At 35.6% G+C, this 21,536-nt stretch overlaps 2 protein-coding genes across 2 annotated transcripts; one reads left to right on the top strand and one right to left on the bottom strand.

Annotated features, from left to right (window-relative positions):
* The first annotated feature begins 3,920 nt into the window (after positions 1-3,920).
* On the top strand, positions 3,921-5,006 carry LOC124180632 (tigger transposable element-derived protein 4-like). The gene has a single exon (XM_046566383.1). It carries the CDS (start codon positions 3,921-3,923, stop codon positions 5,004-5,006), a length of 1,086 nt encoding a protein of 361 aa, XP_046422339.1.
* A 3,941-nt stretch (positions 5,007-8,947) lies between these two features.
* On the bottom strand, positions 8,948-14,801 carry LOC124180631. Its single transcript, XM_046566382.1, has 8 exons — positions 14,754-14,801; positions 13,355-13,487; positions 12,933-13,238; positions 12,255-12,710; positions 11,962-12,140; positions 11,373-11,565; positions 10,919-11,218; positions 8,948-8,982 (listed from the first exon to the last, which is right to left on the bottom strand). The coding sequence occupies exons 1-8, from the start codon at positions 14,799-14,801 to the stop codon at positions 8,948-8,950; spliced, it is 1,650 nt and encodes a 549-aa protein (XP_046422338.1).
* Positions 14,802-21,536: the final 6,735 nt, after the last annotated feature.

Below are 21,536 nucleotides of genomic sequence, written 5' to 3'. Positions count from 1 at the left end.
TACTCTGTTTCCCCTTCTCTCCTCCATAGCTGCTATCTCCCTCAACTTCCATTTCTCTTTCCTTCTCTAGTCTCGCTCCTCTCACTACTATATTTCCCCTTCTTTCTTCCCTTTCTTTCCTCTCTATGGCCCACTCCATCTCTTTTAACCTATCTATTGTTACCTGCGCCACTTCCGCATTCCCCTGTACCTGCCTTTCCCCCTCGCCTTCTGCACTCTTCTTTTCTAATTCTATCAGCCTCTCCTTTACCGTTTCTATCTCCCCCCCTCTCCGCTCTTCTACCTCTTCCAGTCTTTTACCTAGATCCCTTATCGTTTCCTTCATCTCCCCCCTCTCTACTTCCCACTGCTCATCCCTTCTAGTCATTTCGCCTTTAATCTTTTCCATTTCTTCCCTGATCTCCCTTCCCTGCCCTTTGACCTCCTCTAGACCTATCTTTAGCTCTTCCCTAATCAACCTTAGCATATCCTGTATACCCCCTCCCTCTGCCTTCCCTTCCTCCACTGTCTTACCCTCCGGCGACCGGTGCACTTTCCTGCTTTTCCCAAATACTCTTTCTCTTTCCTGCATCTTGTCTACATCCTCCTCCCCTTTTTCCCCTTCCTCCTCCTGTTTACTCTTCCATAAGTCTAGCACCGTCGCCGTCGATCCCAGGCTATGCCTCCTATCCCTCTCTAACGCTGCTACTGCCCCCGGCCTACCTTTCTCATTCTCCTCCTCTTCCCTGTTCGCCCCTTCTTTTTGGCCACCCGCGTTACTCATATTCTTCCTCTCCGTCACCACTCCCTACCTTATTTATCCGCCGCCTAACTGTCTCTACTCTATCCCCCTTCTTACTCCCTAGATGTCACCGCCTATGCTTATCTTATCCGAATCGTTGGCGTCCGCCGGCTCTTTCTGCCTAACCTCAAAACTCTCCCTCTTCTTTCTTTTTCAACTGCCCTTCCTTTCTATGCCTGCCTCCCTATTCCCTTTACTCGACCTCCCGTCTATGTTTTCCCCGCTCCTTCTCTGCCCTATTTACTTTTCTCCTCACCTTTGCTATCCTGCTAAATTCTCGCCTTTTCACTCACACTCTTTCGCACACCTGCCACTCACATTCAAAACGGAAACGGAAGTCTTATGAGATCAATGAATAGTTCAATATTAATGTAAAAAAAAAATATATTTTCAGGAACTTTGCGTCTATACGTGCAAAACAGAAATGGAAAATGGAGATGTATCTCCTTATCAAAAAAATATAAATAATCAAGGAATAATTATATTGGTCATTGAAATTAGATTGAGAGAACTACATTTTTTTCTTTCGGTTTATAACAACATTAAGAAATGACATATTATCTTTTATTATTAAGAATGGCTATAGAATGTGAAACTACTAATATATTATTGGTGGAGACTATTTCATCTTTAAGGATCAGCATGAAATTTTGAACTCATAATATTTATAGATGCAAAACAATGAAACGAAAGATGACTTGCACGTGATTCTCTAAAAATGTTGATGCGAGATTTTAATTTAAACACGATTCAAATTTAGCATATTTGTTTCGATTTTTATTCATGCTGGTTTTGCTGCGTATATATTACTTAAAAACATCTCACATCGTTAACGCAGTATTGAATATTGAGTATTGCATGTTTTGATTTGTAGCTTCTGTTTGTGTATGTATGTTTGTGTACATTTTTGTGTGTAATTTCTCGATCCTTATGTTCTCTCCGAGTGTTCTTATTCGGCTGCCACGGCTTCTTATTTGTAGTCCGGTCAATTTCGACATCCAAGGTTACAAAAATTCACACTCGGCTAAAAATCGGTAGGATTGTTTAAAACACTATCATAAACAAAATGTGTACAGTTCTCATCGATCCAACACCTGGAAAAAAATTTACTTGGGGTCAAAGGTCACAAAAACGGGTTTTTCGCGATTTTCAGCAAAACGGTAAGTTTTGTCATAAAATTAGCCCAGATAAAAATTGTAGATCAGACAATTATCCATAAAAAATCTTGAAATACTTGTTTCCTGAGAGCCACCGTTTTAGGAATATGACGATTCAAAAAGTTGAAAGAGTTGTGATCGTCATTATATGCGCGGTTTTTTTAATGTGGTTTCCCCGGTAGGCCTATTCCACTGATCTGTTGTGATTCTGTTCAATTTGAAACTATTAAATAATTAAAGATATTGGCATGGGTCGAAAATGATAGAAAGGGTGTAAATAAAAAAAAAAAAAAAATAGGGAAATTTATCTATCGGAATCATAATTATCTGAAACTTCTGCAACCTCTTCTCCTTGTTCTTCTCCTTGTTTATATTCTTCATCCTGGGTGCAAGTAAATTGCCCCAATAATGATACATCGCATGTCTCTTCGTTAGCATCAAATGAAACTTCAATTGTTGGTGATTCAACATTGGAGCATGACCGGCCTTGACAATTTGTACATGCTACAGAACAAAACAGTCCAACTTCTTTGCAACCACATTCAGCACTACATCCCTTTTTACAGATGCAAAAAATTGTGTTTAGCAGTTTTTCTGACGCAGGTGGGAGTAGAGTTTGAACTGGCTCTAATGAATTGTCGACCAACTTCTAACCCCAGTCTTTTGGGTCTAGCTGATAACCAAGCCACGCTTGAACTTGGTAATATACCCGAAAAAGATGTTGATAAGCAGCCGCTGAGGTTGAAGGAAGACAAGCTAACTGCACTTGATTTTTATTTCAAATATTTTTAACGAAACATGCATATCGGAACTTATCTAAGCACGTAATTTTTTTAGGAGCTTCATACATACAGAGAAGAAAGCGAATTCCGTTGGTGATAACTTCTTGTGGCGTTGAATTACTGTTTTTAAAAACTTCAGCACATTGAACTAAATCTTGTTTTTCAAACATTTTACAAACAGTTGTTTTACCCCTCCTGAAAAATGGGGATGTCGTATCACAGCCAGTTATTGCATGTAAAAATAGTGCATGATTTTGGCACTTTGCAAAAGCAGATAAACATTTTGATGAATATATTACCGATTGATGTTGAGCTTTTCCAGGTTTAAATGAAAAAATAGTTTTTTCGATTGGACTTCGAGCAGTGAGTAATAGGAGTAAGTCTACATCTTCACTTATAACAATAGTTGTATTTGTTGAATTGAATTGCTCTATTGCTGTTTCAATATTTGCAAGAAATTTCTGTTGACTGGTAGAAATTGTCATAGATTGATCAAATAAAATATCAGAAGATCAAGATGTTGCTGAAGTTTGTAACGAGATACACGAGGCGACACCTACGGAAGCGGCCGAACACCGGTCTCTCTGTCTTACCATATAACAACTAGTGTCAGATAAGCGTTCCAATATAGCAACACTGAAGAATAAAGAAGGTTTAGTCAAAATCCGGTCAGGTAAATAGATATATTTAATTGTTGGGCAAACGAACATGTTTGCGTTTGCGACGTTTCGGCCGGGCCCTGCCGACCATCATCAGGCTATAATAATTACAAAATGTTTCAGAAGACAATTCCAATTGGAACAGAGACTATGTTGGTAAGAATAGTTGCTGTTATTTTAACTTAATTATATAATACAGTGAAACCTTGTCAAGTGGGACTTGGATAAGTGAGAAACCTCTATTATTGAGATTTCCTACGAGGTCCCGGCACTTTTTTATCGAATTCCCTCTGTTAATGGAACTTTACGAACCTGGTTAAATGAGATTCGATTTCTAGAATTCTTTCGATATTTACCTCTATAAATGGGATTCTGCAGCTTAATTCCCTGTATAAGCGAGACATTTTATCAGGTTGAGACAGACTTAGACACGTTTGTTTACAAACATTTGAATTTCTTTCGCATCGTTCGCACGTACATGCTCTTTTGTCAGTACTATTTCAAGTTTTGACGTGCAAACATAAGAATAAAAGTGTACAAAATGTCCAAACGTAAGCATAACACATCAACAGTATCTGAAAAATTAAAGCTTCTATCAGACTATGATTGTGGAAAGTCGCGTGATAAACTGTGTGCGGAGTATAATGTACCAAAATCGACCTTGTGTAGAATTATTAAAAACAACGAGAATATTCGGTCTCAGTATATTGACGGAAAAGGGAAGCTTAAACGAATAAGATCAGCAGAGCATTCTGAACTCGAAAAATGTCTTTCGACGTGGATGAAGCAGGTACGGAATAATAACATTCCAATAAGCGGACCAATGATTAAAGAAAAAGCTCAAGAATTTGCAAGTAAGCTCCATATCAATTTTTCTGGCAGTAATGGATGGTTAGAGGGGTTTAAGAAAAGAAACGATATAGCATTTAAAAATATTTGTGGTGAGAGCAATTCTGTGGACAACAATGAATGTAGTGAGTGGATTAAAAACCTTCCAGTTTTATTACACGATTATACTCCCGATGACGTATTCAACGCCGATGAAGCAGGCTTATTCTACAAGTGTCTACCGGATAAAACGTTTACGTTCAAAGGTCAGCCTTGCCATGGTGGCAAATTGAGTAAAGATCGGGTTACTGTACTTGTGTGTGCAAATATGTCCGGAAATGAAAAACTGCCACTTCTCTTAATTGGAAAATCTAAGAGCCCAAGATGCTTCAAGGGTATCAAGACGTTGCCTGTTAATTATCAAAATAATAAAAAGGCCTGGATGACTTGGTTGAAAAAAGTTAACGCCGATATGAGGGCCCGAAAACGAAAGATAGTGATGTTTGTCGACAATTGCACAGCTCACAACAATATGCCAAAATTGGAGTACGTTAAATTATTGTATTTACCCGCTAATACAACAAGTAAATTGCAGCCCATGGATCAGGGTATTATCAACAACTTCAAAGTGTACTACAGAAAGGAAGTTGTGCAATATGTTCTAAAGTCTATAAAAGATGATAAAAGCCCTGAAATCAACATACTACAGGCCATGAGTTTTGCAAGAAAAGCTTGGTTTTCAGTTAGCAAAACCACAATAAGTAATGGTTACAAAAAAGCTGTATCTGAATGTATCTGAACCTGAGAATCTACAAGAAGAGGTAGAGACCATTGCAAGATTTCCAGAATGGAACAAACTAATTTTCACCTGTAGGAACAACGAAAATGACCAGCAGCCGAGTTTTCAGGATTTCGTTTCTATGGACGATGATGTAATAATTTCAGAAGATCTTACTGATGACGAAATCGTTTCTACGTATTCTTCTTTGGAGACTGAAGCAGAAATAGAAGAAGTTTATGAAGAAACTTCAGTAAACATTTCAAAACGTGAGGCAATGGAAGCTTCAGAGACTTTGCATAAGTATTTTGAGATGTCAAATATTGACGATCAAAGAATTTTTGATGAAATTTATGCCATCGAGAAACAGGTTTTAGCAACTAGCCATCAAATACAAACCAATATAACCGATTACTTTAAGTCATAAACTTTACTGTACTGTACTACATTTATTTATTTTTCATAATGAATAAATAAATTCTTACACTTAGTTTCATTTATTATTCATATAAAAAATCTATTTAATTATATAACTCAAAACATTGAAAATACTCATACTTATTTACAATTAATATTTCCACCTTTATATTTGGAATAACGGTAAATTTCGACCTCTATAAGCAGGGGCCTCTGTAAATGAGATAACTAGTATTTTAAACCTGTCTAATTGGAAAACTTGATAAATGAAAACCTCTTCAAATGGTGTAAAATGTATGGTCCCCTGAAATCTCAATTAACCAGGTTTCACTGTATATATTGTCACATGTTTAACTGACAATTTTTAGATTAAGTGTGAAAATTGCGGTTAGCAACGATAGTATAAAATATAGGTTACATGAATGAAATTTGACGATGAAAGAGGTTAATAATTGCGTAAGAATTGAAATAAAAAGAGATCCAACAAGATATGGACGGATTACTCACAAAATTTGACGACCTGTGCCTGCTTGGGTGTTTTTAGTTCAGCATTTTTGACGGAAGTGAAAATTAGCGGATATCGATTAAAAATCTATGGTAATGAGGTGTGATATTGATCTATGTAGGAGCAAAATGGATTTGAGACTGATACAACGTAATAAGGGCGCCAATTTTGAAAACTAGAGAATGTTAGAGTATAGATGGCTGAGATGTTGGATATCTGTGCGCTTGTTGACAGAGTTACTTTTGTTCTTAAAGATATGGATCATTTTCTTAATATTACGTTTATACCAAGTAGGTTCTGTAGCTAAGGTTACGGAGTTATTAAAATCAAAATGATGTCCAAGACTCAAGGTGTGTTCTGCTAGAGCGCATCCGTCAGTTTCATGGCATTTAATATTTGACCGATGGCCAGAAATTCTATTTTTTAAATGTTGTGACGTCTGTCCAATATAACTTTTGCGACAGTCTCGACATGGTATTTTATACACGCAATTGACTTCATCTAAATTAGGAGTTACAGATCTTAAGTGAGAAAGAAGAGGATATTTAGTAGTATTATTAATTCTAAACGTAATTTCGATGCCTTTAATTTTCAAAACTTTTTTAATTTGGCTAGATAGATTTTCAATATAGGGTATAGAGATGGTGTTCTTGAATTTGTCATTATCATTAGGTTGATTGTTAGAGTCTATATTCAAATCAATAGAATTGTACATTTTTTCAACTCCATACTTTTTAATATCATTGATGAAATTTGAAGGATAGCCATTTGAAATAAGAGTTGTTTCCACGAGTTTTAAGTTTTTTTTTTTTTTTGTTTGAGAAATTGAGGGTTTGAAATTTTAAGACAACGATCGAACAAAGCTATGGCGACAGATTCTTTATATTCCATAGGATGATCTGAACGATAATAAATGTATCTACCAGACCAAGTTTGTTTGTGATGCCAATCTTGGATTACAGTATCATTTTGATTAATCACCAAGGTCTCAAGAAAACTGATTTCACCATCTTTTTCCAACTCAATTGCAAACTGTATGTGAGGGTGAAAATTGTTAAATTTATTTAGACGGAATTGTAAGTTTTCTTTTTTCACACAAGTTGTAATATCGTCTACATAACGGTAGTAGAAAGGGAGACTAAAGGGGAGCTGTGAGATAATTTTTTGTTCAAAATGTTCAAGTACTAAATTTGCTACCACTGGGCTAATTGGTGAGCCCATGGCTACACCAAAAATTTGTTGGTAAAATTTTTCTTGGTAGGCGAAGTAGCAAGAGTTGAAACAAAGTTTTGTAGCTACAAGAAAATCTTTTTTGTTGATGTCAGTGTGTGATTTCAATTTGGGCCAATTTTTACTGATCATAGAAATTGCTAAATATTAGTAAACAGTGATTTGACATCTAAGGAGATTAATAGGTGTTCTCTAGGGATTAGTGTATTTCTGATTTTATTTACAAAGGACCAAGTGTCCTTGATGTGATAGTTGGATTTACCTGTGATGTTAGAGAGTACACTAGAGCAGAATCTGGAGATTTTGTACGTAGGTGAATTGATGTTGCATACAATTGGTCTCAGAGGTACATTGATATTGTGTATTTTTGATAGAAAATATGTCTTAGGAGGCAGAGAGTTGTAGGTTTTGAAATTTTTTGCCGAGTTTGAATCTACAAATTTTTTCTGGTGCCACAGGTTTATCATATCATTGACTTGTTTTTGTATCTTATTGGTGGGATCACGAGAGATAAGAGTGCGTGTGTTGGAATCATTAAGAATATGTTTGCATTTTTGTTCAAAATCCATCTTGTCCATGACGACTGTTATATTGCCTTTGTCAGCATCAGTGACGACTAAGTGATTGTGATGTTTTAAAAATTCTTTTGTTTGATTTACTTTGGAAGTTATTTGACAGTGAGATTCAAGTGGATTTCTATGGATATATACATTCATTATCGTTCAAATCATCCTATGAAACATAAAAAATCTGTCGCCTTAGCTTTGTTCGATCGTTGTCTTAAAATTTCAAACCCTCAATTTCTCAAAAAAAAAAAAAAAAAAACTTAAAACTCGTGGAAACAACTCTTATTTCAAATGGCTATCCTTCAAATTTCATCAATGATATTAAAAAGTATGGAGTTGAAAAAATGTACAATTCTATTGATTTGAATATAGACTCTAACAATCAACCTAATGATAATGACAAATTTAAGAACACCATCTCTATACCGTATATTGAAAATCTATCTAGCCGAATTAAAAAAGTTTTGAAAATTAAAGGCATCTAAACTACGTTTAGAATTAATAATACTACTAAATATCCTCTTTCTTTTCACTCAAGATCTGTAACTCCTAATTTAGATGAAATCAATTGCGTGTATAAAATACCATGTCGAGACTGTAGCAAAAGTTATATTGGACAGACGTTACAACATTTAAAAAATGGAATTTCTGTTCTAATTAGAATTGTCTTTTGAAACATTTTGTAATTATTATAGCCTGATGATGGTCGGCAGGGCCCGGCTGAAACGTTGCAAACGCAAACATGTTCGTTTGCCCAACAATTAAATATATCTATTTACCTGACCGGATTTTGACTAAACCTTCCTCATTCTTTAATCTACCTCCTGGTCACTAATACTTCAAAAATACAGCAATACCAGTCACACTCACGGGATATCCGTTCGCGGCAAGGAGACTCTGCGAGAAGACGCCACGGCAATGAGTCGCACACCTAATACCTCGTAGACCGCTTTCATTTTACTTTGTTTTTTTAATTTAAATTCGTTCGTCGAATCAAATCGTATAAATGTAACTGCTAGCACACTGTCCAGTGAGCACGTCGAATCCCGATGGAATGTCATCGGACCAGAACACCATAATATTCGTTATCATTCTCCGATCGTCGCTACGCGGAACGCAGCGAGAGCCAACGTCGATAGTAACGAATTAGTAGTCGTCTTGTGTCACAGTTTGTTACTCAGGCCATTAGACCACCAACAAGATAAGTTTTTAACATTGTATCGAGTCACACATAACGTCATTTTCTACTTTCCTTTTTCTAGCCTTTCAGTATCTTTTCCTGTACCCATATTTCATTTAACTTAGAATCATTTGCCTTTTGTATTTAGAGTCACAAGTATAACCTTATGTTTGCCTTTCTAATCGAAAAATCACAGGCCGGTAGGCGTATTTTAAGTTTTTTGGTGTGAGTGATGTGTGAATGGTTTCTTTTTTCTTATTTTTTCGTCACCTTGTAAACCCATTTTGCCGATTTCTGTGTCAAAACGCCAATAAATAAAAATGTTCTCTCACTAATATTTTCATAACTGATGTTAACCATAAAAAATCCCTTATAAGTTGAATGGGAGACAGATGTTACTCAAGGTCACACTGGCGTATAAAATGAGGGACTGGCTTTCTTTTTGCTCGAAATTCTCATATTTATAATATTTTCTGTGTAAGTTACACTGACCGATAGAACAATATTTTTACTTGCATTACAGTTTCAGTGATGTATATACGTGATGTACTTATACATATTATAACGATTACAACTCCTTTAACTTTTTGAATCGTTATATCTCTAAAACAGTGGCTTTTAGGAAACACGTATTTCGACATTTTTCATAGATAATTATCTGATCTACAATTTTTGTCGGGGCTAATTTTATGATGAAACATACCGTTTTGCTGAAAATCGCGAAAAACCCGATTTTGTGACGTTTGAACCCGAGTAAATTCTTTTCCAGGCGTCGGATCGATGAGGACTTTTCATATTTCATGTATAATAGTGTTTTGAACAATCCTATCAATTTTCAGCCGAGTGTGAATTTTTGTAACCTCATCCCTATTTTTTGGTCTAATTTGACCGGACTACTGGTGTATTATAAAAATAAAAGATTACAGAAAATCTGACGTTTGCATATTTTCAATACGTTAATTCCTTGTATCAAATTGTTATAATATTACTGACATTCTTCTGACAGCCTTTATCCACTCATTTCTCTTGCTGATTTCCCAATTTCGTCTCGGAAACGAATAAAAAGTTAACTCTGGATTTTTCGATTGAGTATTTTTGCAATCCACAACACAATGGTGCCTCGTATCACCCATTTCTTGTTTATTTCGGAGAGTACGTTTTAATTGAATTAATTCATAAATCGCACAGCTGACCGCACTCGCACTTCCATGTGTTGTTTGAATCTGCCACCGAGCCGCGCCACTAGAGTTATCCAAGAGGCGTTTTCTCTCAGTATATTTCTGGCCTGAGCTGTGTTTGATTATCTCGGAACTATCGAGAGAAAGATCGAAGCGACTCGGAACTCACTCCGAAACACCTCACGTCTCAGGGTCAGACCTCCGCTGCCGCTATCTTGTCGCCGCGCGCCGTACCCCGAGCACTGTCCAAGTACCGCACGCGCGCGCTAGGGGCGCGCGTCTCTCGCAACTCCAGCGACGCCGGCCAGGTATATATCCCACTGCACCAACCCGTGGGTCGGCCGAGCAGCGGATGGTCATTTCGCACGCCGGTCCGCGGGCAAGGTTGGCACTGTGATCTTCGTAGACAGATGAGTATCTAATAGGGATGGAAACATGAGCTGAAGAATCGATTCTCGATTCCGATTCTACTTTCGGAGATTTCTATTGTCAGAATCGATTGATCAATTTCAAGAATCGATTCTGAGTAAGATTTTTCTTTTTTTTAATTAAAATTTCATCCATTTTTTTTTCCAAAAATAAAACTTGCAAAATAAGGTTAAAGGTACAATAATATGTAAAGTTATAAAATATTATATTCTATTAAAAAAGTAATATCTGAAAACAATAATAAGACTAGTATTTTTCTCAATTAATTAATTAAAAATATTATTTTGAAAACCATACATTTTTTTCGATAGATCTCAAGAAAACCAACATATTCAAATGATTCGGTGACAATCTATTTCTCAGCTGATTAGCAATCAAACCTGAGTGTGAAAATAACCGCTCACACGGAGTTGATGTTGCAACAATACTTGAATATTTTCTAGCAATAGGGGATAAATGGGGGTAATCAGATTCGTACGATTGCCAAGTTGCAATCGGGTTTGGATTAGTTTTTCGGTCTACTGTAGACCGATTCAAAAACTGCCCAAGTTCGATGGGCAGACCGCCTGCTTCATCGCTGTCAGCGACTTGTATGTTGTGTTGCACAGCGTCGTCTAAAAAATCCCACAGATCATTACCACCTGAAGATAGTTGATGATCTGTGAGATTATTTTCGCAGGTAATCGCAAGAGTTTTCGATGACTTGATTTCTTTTTTCAAAATTTCACCTATACAGACAAAATTCATATTCATATACAAATGAAAATAAAATTTTTCTCAAATATTAAATTGGAGGAAATCCGATTGAAGAATCCTAATAAAGCACATTGATTTGTTTTTCTGCAAATTTAAGTATTGAAACGCATTATGTTGGAAACATACCCACAGTAGTCACAGCGCGTGCTGGATTTTGAATATTTTGAAAAACTATTTTTTTAAATCGTGGATCTAAAAGAGTAGCAATCGAATACACTTTTACCGACTCTATATTTGAGAACTTTTGTTTTATTTCAGCGACTAGGTTTTTCTTCATTTGTATTCCAATTGATGTCACAGGACAAAGTCTGTCGGTTCCCTGAAAGAAAAAAAATATAAAACTTATCAATAGAGAATTTTAATCGTAGAACTTTGTTATAATGGCGGTTAAAAATTTTCCAATTTACTTGTAGAATAATCTAAAAATTCACGATAAACGTACTATTAAAATTAGATTTTTATAATGAAGTAATAATACATTTTTAGATGAAATAAAACATTGCTATATTTGATTCTCGGTTTGAATTTCAATGTCGCTAATTAAACTATTCTAACCGTAAATAACATAAGTTATGAATGTGCAAATTATAAAATTAACAGGGTATTACTAACAGATATTGAGCGAGTTACAGAAATTTATATAAAATAAATTTTAATATTGAAAACATGGCTTTTAAATAACGACGCATTAAAAGGTGAAGAAAAATTTACTTACTCTCTTCAATCCAGTAATTAATGGGATACATTTACTTAATGTCACTTCCTTGTCAGCGCTGACTTCGTGAGTTACATGCCATAACGGCTTCAAGATGTCTCGTATTTCAATCAGAGCATCAAGCTCTTCGGCTGTTAAAATTTCAGGAGGTTTCGACCTTGAACTTTTGTCTCGATGAACTTTCAAAAGTGCACAATTGACATGTTCAGCCAGATTAATAAACCGTTCTACCATTTCATAACATGAATTCCACCGGGTCCTGACTTCTTGAACTAATTTTCACGCTGACTTACACCCAGACTGCTCTTGCAAAATTTCTAGCTCACGAGACGCAATTTCACTGCAGCGGAAAAACTTGACGATCTTCTTAACTTTCATTATAAGATTTCTCACTGACGAATTTTGGGAATCTTCACAAAAAAACTCCTCAGTATCACTTTCATCATCGAGTAAATGATGAATATTATCATCACTTAATTCAGACGCGAGCTTAGATGTATCAACTTCTATTAGTTTTTGACCAATATTATTTATGGCGTGACCGAAGCATGAAATATGTTTAGACTCTCCGAATTCTTCTTTGATAGCACCTTTGATGTTTGCTCCGCCATCAGAAACGGCTGTACTTATTTTATCGTCATGAATATCCCACTCATTGCAAATGTCTCTTAACTTCATCCGAAGAATAGCAATAGTTTTCCTATCCTGTAGATAATAGGCACCAAGCTCATACGATTTCATTTCGTATCCTTTTGAACAAAAAAAAAAAATATATAATTATAATAGAAATAAATAAATAAAATTATTTTATAAGTTATATTATATTACTATTTGAAAATTAATTTTCAATTGGTTAGTATAATAATATTAATATTATAACTAAAATTGATATTTTAATTTATACACGTATAAGCCAAACAAAATCATTTTTAAAAATCAATATCAATTAGCACATAATCACCTAAATTTACCTTTTAGATAATGAACAGTTAGTCCAAGATAGCTACGCATCGTATTTTTGTGCGTCCAAATATCAGTTGTTAAGCAAACTGAATCGGCTTCTCGGAGTTCAGCTTTCACTCTAATTTTAAGCTCTTCATACTTCGCTGTCATTCGTTTTGTTATTGTGGGCTCACAGGGCGGTTTAATAAGTGGCTGTAATTTTTGAACGAACATTCTGAAGCCTGGTTTTTCCGGTGTATTACGCAAAGGGAGATTATCGACAGCAATCATGTACATTAATGCATTTGTGACGTCATTATTTCTGTACCCACCTTCTGTGAATGCACATACAAACATACACATGCATATTTATATTCATGAACTTAAATTTTATATTAAGTCAAAACTCAGTTGTTTATAAGAATAGTTTGTATATAAATAAATTCATTACCTGAAAATGAAATTGCATTGTTCAAGTATCGGTTAAGAGGACCTTCATAAATAGGTTTTTCATTAAGATCCAAACCTGAAGATGATGAGGAAGTACTTCGGACTAGCTTATTTGATGTACCACTCAAATTGACCTATAAATAATTTAAAGTAAATTATCAATAAGTAGATGCAAAATTTTATTCGTGATGGAAAAGAAGACAGAAAATAATAAAAAACATTTAGAATTACCTTTTTAGATTGGGAAACCGAGCTTGTGTCACTGTCACTGTCTTGTTCAGATATTTTTATTTTTTTTGATTCATTCGACGAATTAGGTAGTTCAATGTTCTGAACTTTTTTTAAATGTTAAATTAGAGCCGACGTGCTATTTTTATAAGTTAAATTTTTATTACATTCATTGCACTTTATGTTATTCCCCTTATCAATGTTCGTAAAGTAAATCCATACCGGACTAGGCGCCATTTTACATATTACAACTAATTTGCATATATCTATCTTAATATAGAAGGCGCTATCTCCATGTGAAAATAAAAAGAAAATGAACTATACATGTCATGAAAACATACATATTTGTTAGACGATTGGTTAAAAAAAAAAAAAAAAAAAAAAAAATAAGGAGGGTCAGAAAACGATGCGAGCGCACAGAGAGCGCTAAATTTAAAATATTTTCATAATGATATATACTTTGGACCATTTTTCATTCAATATTGATGCTATAGTGTCATTACTCCGGTTTTAAAATAAATTATAGAATCGATCGCTAAGAATTGATTCTAGATCGATTCTGATAACTGGGAATCGAATCTAAAGAATCGAGTTTTTTGACCACAGAATCGATTCTCGGGTAGAATCGGAATCGATTTTACCATCCCTAGTATCTATTTTGTGTGATAATGATAATCGACTCTAACCGTCCAAGAGATTCCGACATATAATTTCGCACTGTATGAATACAATCATTCGGTCCCAATTAAATGAATAATGGTGCAAGCAAGTTAATTAATCTTCCAAACTCCTCTTCGACCACGCTGAAAGGAATAATTCTCGCGTTATATCAATAGTTCTATAGCGTCTGGATCCGTTTGTTTTTTGAACCCCCTGATCCAAATTCTAATATTATTGAGAATGATGCTTCTATGCCCATTTTATGTCGTTCAGGAGATGAAGGCCCTACAGGATCTTCAATTTGAGATGCGGAAGTGGTCGGCATCATAATCATGAGAGTCTTCAGAATATGTAGATGTCGATGGCTTACAATTAGCAGACAAAGCTGCAATTGATTCTTCCTGCCAATTGTTTATTCACATAAACATGTGTATTCATATTGCTCGGGCATCTTAAATAGTGCCCTGATTTTCCATTTGGATGGTTCAAAGCAGAAAATAGTAGGTACTTACCTCTTTATTTTCAATACTACTTATGATACCAGAGTGTTTCCTTTCCATGTGTTGCTTCAAATTGGTTGTATTACTACACGTATTCGAAATTTTAGGGCAATATTTACAATTAGCATTGCCAAAATTATTGTCAACATGTCGCTCTTTTGGTTGTTGACATTGTTGAAAACAAGATTTTTAGAAACACTAATTTTTTTTTTGTCATGAAAAACTTTCTCAATTGTCGTTTGAAAAATGGTGCTTCAATAACGAATAATGAATGACATATCAGCCGAATGTTGGTAAAATAACTAGCACAATCGTTGCCTAACTCCATCCAGTGAATGTTTGATTAGCCAAATTAATGAAGCAATGTTTCAAAAGCACAGAAGGGCCGTCATCGTAAACGCACAAATGGCGTTAATGTAATATTATCTCCGTGGAGACAATATTCTTTCATAGTTTGCGCTCCGGGTTATAAAAGACCAGGCCTAATGTCGGGGGGTGGCAGATGAAAATCGACTATGATTGATTTTTTATTATAAAATAAATCGATTAGTAATCGATTATTAATCGATTATTTGCAATATTAAAATCGAGTATAAAAATCGATTATTTCCATAGTCGATTATTTTTTCACATCCCTAATCCAATGACGTACTTGTTCGCGCAACTGTATTATTATTATATTAGTTTGTAAATTTATCACAGCAAATACTTTAGTTCCGTTATATTCGTATGTTGTACTTATTTACCACGTATAAGGTGACTAAAGAGTCACAACAGTAGATTTACTTTCTTATTCCACATGACAAGTAGTTCAACGTTACAGTAATTCAAATTACATACTTATTGTCCACGCCAGAAATTCGTGGGCCGATAGTCGAATCGGCAGTTACGTACGTTCGCTTGGCCGGTGAGGGCGCAGCGCAAGATAGTTAGTCTCGAGCGCTCGAATAGGTAGGACGTGTTAGGTTTGCCTTAGACACGCGCGTCGATTATTTCGTTTCGCGTAGTTTCAAGATTTATCCGTTTAACACAGTCGGGGGAGACGTGGTTCACCCTCCGGTTGGGCCGGGGGTGCCCGTCTCCCGGGCGAGTGTCATTGCACTTCAGCGTTGGTTCCCGAGACGTCGGGACCGCTGAAAGCACGGCATTGGGCCACCATGACTGTTGATGGATGTACTATACATTTATATTGTACACACATATATCTACACTCTGCAATGTATACTGACACTGAGGAAACCGAATCTGACCTACACGTATGTATTCTAATACCGAGTGAGTGTGTGAGAAGCAAGAGTGTTGTTTTTCTGTACACAGAGTCGAAGAGAGTCGAAAACAAGATCGCAGACAAAGCGCCACGAATGTCTGGTGTTGTCCCGAATATTCGAATATTAACTCAACGTATTTCTATATAATAAATATACCAATAGAATTATTGGAGTCTCGTTTTTTCCCAACCATTCTAACATGGTAGCAGAGGTCCGTGGTTCCTTCTTGGCCTGAAGTAAAGTGAAACGAGAAAGTGCGCGTATGTGAAACGCAGAAAATTTTAACACGAAGGAACATTCGAGAACGTTGGAGAAGATCCAAGATGGAGGAAAAAAGGACCACCATACCAGTGTTCGACAGGGAAGACTATAACATGTGGAAGAAAAGAGTAATGGTGTTCCTAAGAATGAAAAAGTGTGATGAGGTGATAAAAAGCAAAAAAACAAGTACAGATAAAGAAGAATGGGACGAAAACGATCTAAAAGCGATCAACTATATCTACAGTGCGAGTTCAAACAAGCAGTTGGAGTTCGTGTGCGACGAGACGTCGGCTCACGGAATAATAAAAAAGTTCGATGAAATATACTTGAAAGAATCTACGGCGCTACAAATTGCTTATAGATACAAACTAGAAAAAATGAAGCTTGATCAATATGAAGACTCGGCGACATTTTTTTGTGAATTTGAAAAATGCGTGAACGAATTGAAAAGTGCGGGCGCAAACGTAAATGAAAGAGAAAAATTGAATTACATGTTGAATACGCTACCAAGTCAGTACAGTTACATTGGTGACTTGATCGATGCACTGAAAGAAGAAGATCAGACAGCAGCTTACGTGAAGAATAAAATTCAAATAGCAGAAATGAAGAATAAAATTCAAATAGCAGAAATGAAGAATAAAATTCAAATAGCAGAAATGAAGAATAAAAATGATCTAGGAGAAAGAAAATCGAATGTATTTGCCGCCAAAAAGGAAAAAAAGGAAGGCTGTTTCAAGTGCGGAAACTTTGGGCATTTCGCACGCGATTGCTATGCGGGACAAGATGGCGTCAGCTCTGGACGAAGCAACGGCAGTTGGAGAGGCTCGCTACGTGGTCGGACCAGAGGCAGAGCAGGAAGAGGAAGCTACGGCAGAGGGCACGGAAACTCTCATCGGCAGGGAGCCAACATAGGTCAACAACAACAACACGGCAACGATTCGGGCGCAAGCGTATGGGTAGTGACGGCGCATGCGGCGCAGGGCGAAAAGTTAAGTAACAATGAAATTTTGTGGCTACTAGGTAGCGGATGTAGCGATCACATTGTCAACGATGAGAAATATTTTGAAAAGAGTATAAAACTAAAGAAACCGATTGATATCTTCTTGGGGGATAATAGATGAATAAAAGCAACGAAGATAGGGAATGTAGTGTGTTATTTTAATGCGTATGGAACAAAAAATGAAGTAAATATGAAAAATGTATTTCTCGCGGAAAAAATGCATGGAAATTGATTAACTATGGAAAAATAATGGAAAAAAACGTAATTGTCTCAAAGGGTAATACGTCGGAGATTATTGATAGTTATAATAAAGTAATTGCAGTAGGGTTCAAAGAGAATAAAATTCTAAAACTAAAAGGTACATTAAAAAATAAAATGGGTAATGTTAACAATATCGAATGCAATAATACATATAAAATGAGTGTAAAAGAGAAATGGCACAGGAGGTTAGGCCATGTTGATTTTGGGTATCTGAACACATTAAGTAAAGAACAATTGGTAACAGGTATCCCTTGTGAGTTGGAATCCGAATACATGAAATGCAAAACCTGTATTGAGAGTAAAATGCACTGTTTACCTTTTAATAACAATAGAACTAAGGCTAAAGACGTATTAGAAATTATCCACACTGATGTTTGTGGTAGTTTCAAAACAGCGGGTTTGAACGGACAAAAATATTTTGTTTCCTTCATTGATGACTACAGTAAAGTAGCTTAAGTGTATTGCATTAAAACCAAGCGTGAAGTGTTTGATTGTCTAGTTCAATACATTAATGAAGTCGAGAACATAACAGAAAAGAGAGTAAAAATTTTGAGATGCGATAATGGCAAAGAATACCTAAATAACAGATTTTATAGCTATGCAAGAGAATAGGGAATAACACTAAATAATTGCCCACCGTACGTGCATGAACTAAATGGTATGGCTGAGAGATTTAACAGGACAATAATGAATATGGCACGTTGTCTGTTAACAGAAGCAAATTCTAAAAAATCGTACTTAAAAAATCGTACCTTGACAAACACAGTCGAAAGAAAAACACCGTATGAAATATTCTTCAAGAAAAAACCAAATATAGAGAACTTGAGGGTATACGGGAGTAAAGTTTTTGTGAAAAAGCCTGAACAATGTAGGGATTCAAAATTTGATAAAAAGGCCGAAATGGGTATATTATTAGGTTACAGTGATGTTGGCTATCGAGTCCTACTCAATAACAGAATAATAGTTGCTAGAAATGTCGATATAATTGAAAAGGATGTAAAATGTATAGGAATTGACTATGATGATAATGATCTGAATAATAAGTATGATACTAATGAAGATGAGAACTCAGATGATGACATGTTGAAGGATGAAAATGAGTTGAATAAAACTGTGGTTGAAAGCCCAGAAAAAGATAATTTGCTAGAATTACAACTTCCACTTAGACCTGCGCGTGAAAGAAAGATTCCGGTAAGATATCCTTTAAATGGTGCACATAGCATTCAAGTAAATTCTTGTAGAGTCGATATACCTCACACATTTGAGGAGGCGATTAATAGTGAAGAAAAGGAGTCGTGGGTTGAAGCTATGAACAAAGAGATAGAAAGTCTAGATGAAAATGGAACCTGGGTCCTGGTAAATGAAAAAAAGGATATGAAAATTTTAGATGTAAAATGGGTTTATACCAGGAAATCTAATGGTTCGTATAAAGCAGGATTGGTTGTATTAGGATATCAACAAACAAATGTAATTGACGATATATATGCACCTGTAGCGAAAGCTCAAACTATGAAGATTCTATTTTCCTTTTGTTGTCAGTATGGATTAATAACACCGGCACACAAAAAAAAATGAGTAAAATGTGCATTTGACCGGACCTACCTACGGGTACGTATTTTGGTCCGCTGAATCCGAATTCGAGGTCAGTTTGACCCCTACACCCCCAAAATTTCGAGAAAACTTCGAAAAACCGTAAAAATGATGAAAATCGGCAGTTTTGATGATAAAAAAAATTTTTTGGAACTAAACTAAGCGTGATTTTCATGTATTTCGATCTGCTGAATATGAATCGAAACTTTATTGAGACCAAGAGCCATTTCAAATGTAAAAAAATCACACAAACCCTCCAAAATTCCGAAAAAATATAGTTTTCATGATAAAAAAAACTTTTTCTGGTCCAATTCAGATAAAATTTTATATCTTTTCATGTCTTCAAGTCGCATCTTAATTTTTTTAGTCTATTCACCCTCTAAAGCTGGAAAAATTCGAAAAAATTGTAAAAATTACCATTCATAACAGAAAAAAAATTGATTGAACATGATTTAATGCCTAAAATAAATACTCTATAACGTTGATATATCTAATAACTAGTAATCTGTGAAATACACAAGACATAAAAAGATAGAAAGAAATGATTTTTACGAATCCTAAACTTTCCTTCGTTTGTATCGCTCTCTTTTATCCTCAAATGATCTTCGTAGTGGATTCCTCTTTCGTTTACGATTTTCTTCGGGTACTTCTCTTTTTAACATCCAACAAAAATCTGCCATCATGTTAACACTCCAATTTCCTTGGTATCTATTCTCCATTTCACTGATGTCTTGGTGAAAACGTTCTCCCTGTTCTTCACTATAGTCTCCACAATTTTCAGGGAAGTGGTCAAGATGAGAATCTAAAAAGTGTAATTTGAGATTCATTAAACAACCCAAATTTTTGTAGTTTTCCAGCAATGCGTCAACTAAAGTGCTGTAATCCTCTCTTCTGTTATTTCCGAAAAAGTTTTGTGAAACATTTTTGAAGCTTACCCAAGCTGCTTTTTCTGTGTCGTTCATTGTTTCTTCAAAATTTGCATCCTGAAATAAAGATCGTATTTGGGGTCCATCAAAAATTCCCTCTTTCAATTTCGCATCACTTATTGCAGGGAACTTTTCTGTCAAGTATGCAAAACAATCACCATCTTTATTCAGAGCTTTCACGTACTGTTTTATGAGTCCCAACTTGATATGTAGTGGTGGCAGCAAATATTTGGAAGACTGAATTAAGGGTGGTCGTATAACGTTATGGGAACCTGGATTCAATGAAGATCTTGATGGCCAATCTTTCTTGACATAGTGATTTTTCCGGTCTCTGCTATCAAACAAACATAAATAGCAAGGATATTTAGTGAATCCCGATTGCTGACCTATAAAAAGTGTTGCGATTTTGAGATCTCCACAAATTTTCCAGTTATGCTCTGAATATTTTATTTTTCCCAATACAATCTGTAAATTTTCATAAGTTTCTTTCAGTTTTGTCGAATGAGCTATTGGAATCGGCGCAAATTCATTCCCAATATGAAGCAAAACAGCTTTAAGACTTCGTTTCGATGAATCGATAAAAAGTCTCCACTCATCGTCCTTATACGTGTTCGGTTTCAATTCATCAACTAAAGCTTTAACATCTGAACAGTATACCACCGAATTTTGATCGTCGTTCATAAAAAATTTCCGAAATTTTTTTTCCCTATTTCGATAGAATGTCACTGATACACCTTTAGCCAAAAAATGCTTTTCTTTCAACCTTGACGCAAGTAATTCAGCTCCATCTTTCGGTAAAGCCAAGTCTCGAACCAGATCATTAAGTTCTCGGCTTAACGTTTCAGGGTCTTTTGTTTTTCCGCCAGGTAAATACTCTTCATCTTCTGAATGATCTTCTTCCGAACTTTCTTCAACTAGCGTATCGTCTTCTTCTACATCCATTTCTTCGACCGTATTAACTTCCTTGACAAATTCTATTTTTTGTGGCTTAATAGCTGATGAAACATTGGCGTATACAATTTTCTTTTTTGTATTCCAGGTGAACCCGGAAGTATCTGTCATACAGAAATAACAATTCTGTAGACCAGTTGGTGAAGACCATATCATTGGTATTGTGAATTTCAAGTTTTCCTGTTTCTTGTTTTTTTTCCACCGGATCAACATCATGTTACATCGACTACAAATCGTATGTGGAACCCATGCTGAATCCAAATTAGTAATTTGGAGACCAAAACATTCTTCATAAATTTGTTTGATCTTATCAGACAACGATCTTCGATTCCTTTCCAAATTGTATTCTCCACAAATGTAATAAAATGAATCAGGACTTTTATTACACAGATGAGAATTACTTCTTGTAATAGTACACTCTCCAGTAGCCAAGTTTCCCACTTCTAAAGAGCTGCAGTCGCTTGATGACGACGCCTGCGGGCCTGCTTTCTCACCCTGACCAGACGCCGATACTGGGTTTCCGAATCCCTGCATCGTA

This window comes from Neodiprion fabricii, chromosome 4 (assembly GCF_021155785.1).
Source record: "Neodiprion fabricii isolate iyNeoFabr1 chromosome 4, iyNeoFabr1.1, whole genome shotgun sequence".
NCBI classification, from domain to species: Eukaryota; Metazoa; Arthropoda; class Insecta; order Hymenoptera; family Diprionidae; genus Neodiprion; species Neodiprion fabricii.
This window is presented reverse-complemented; position numbering and strand designations above follow the sequence as displayed.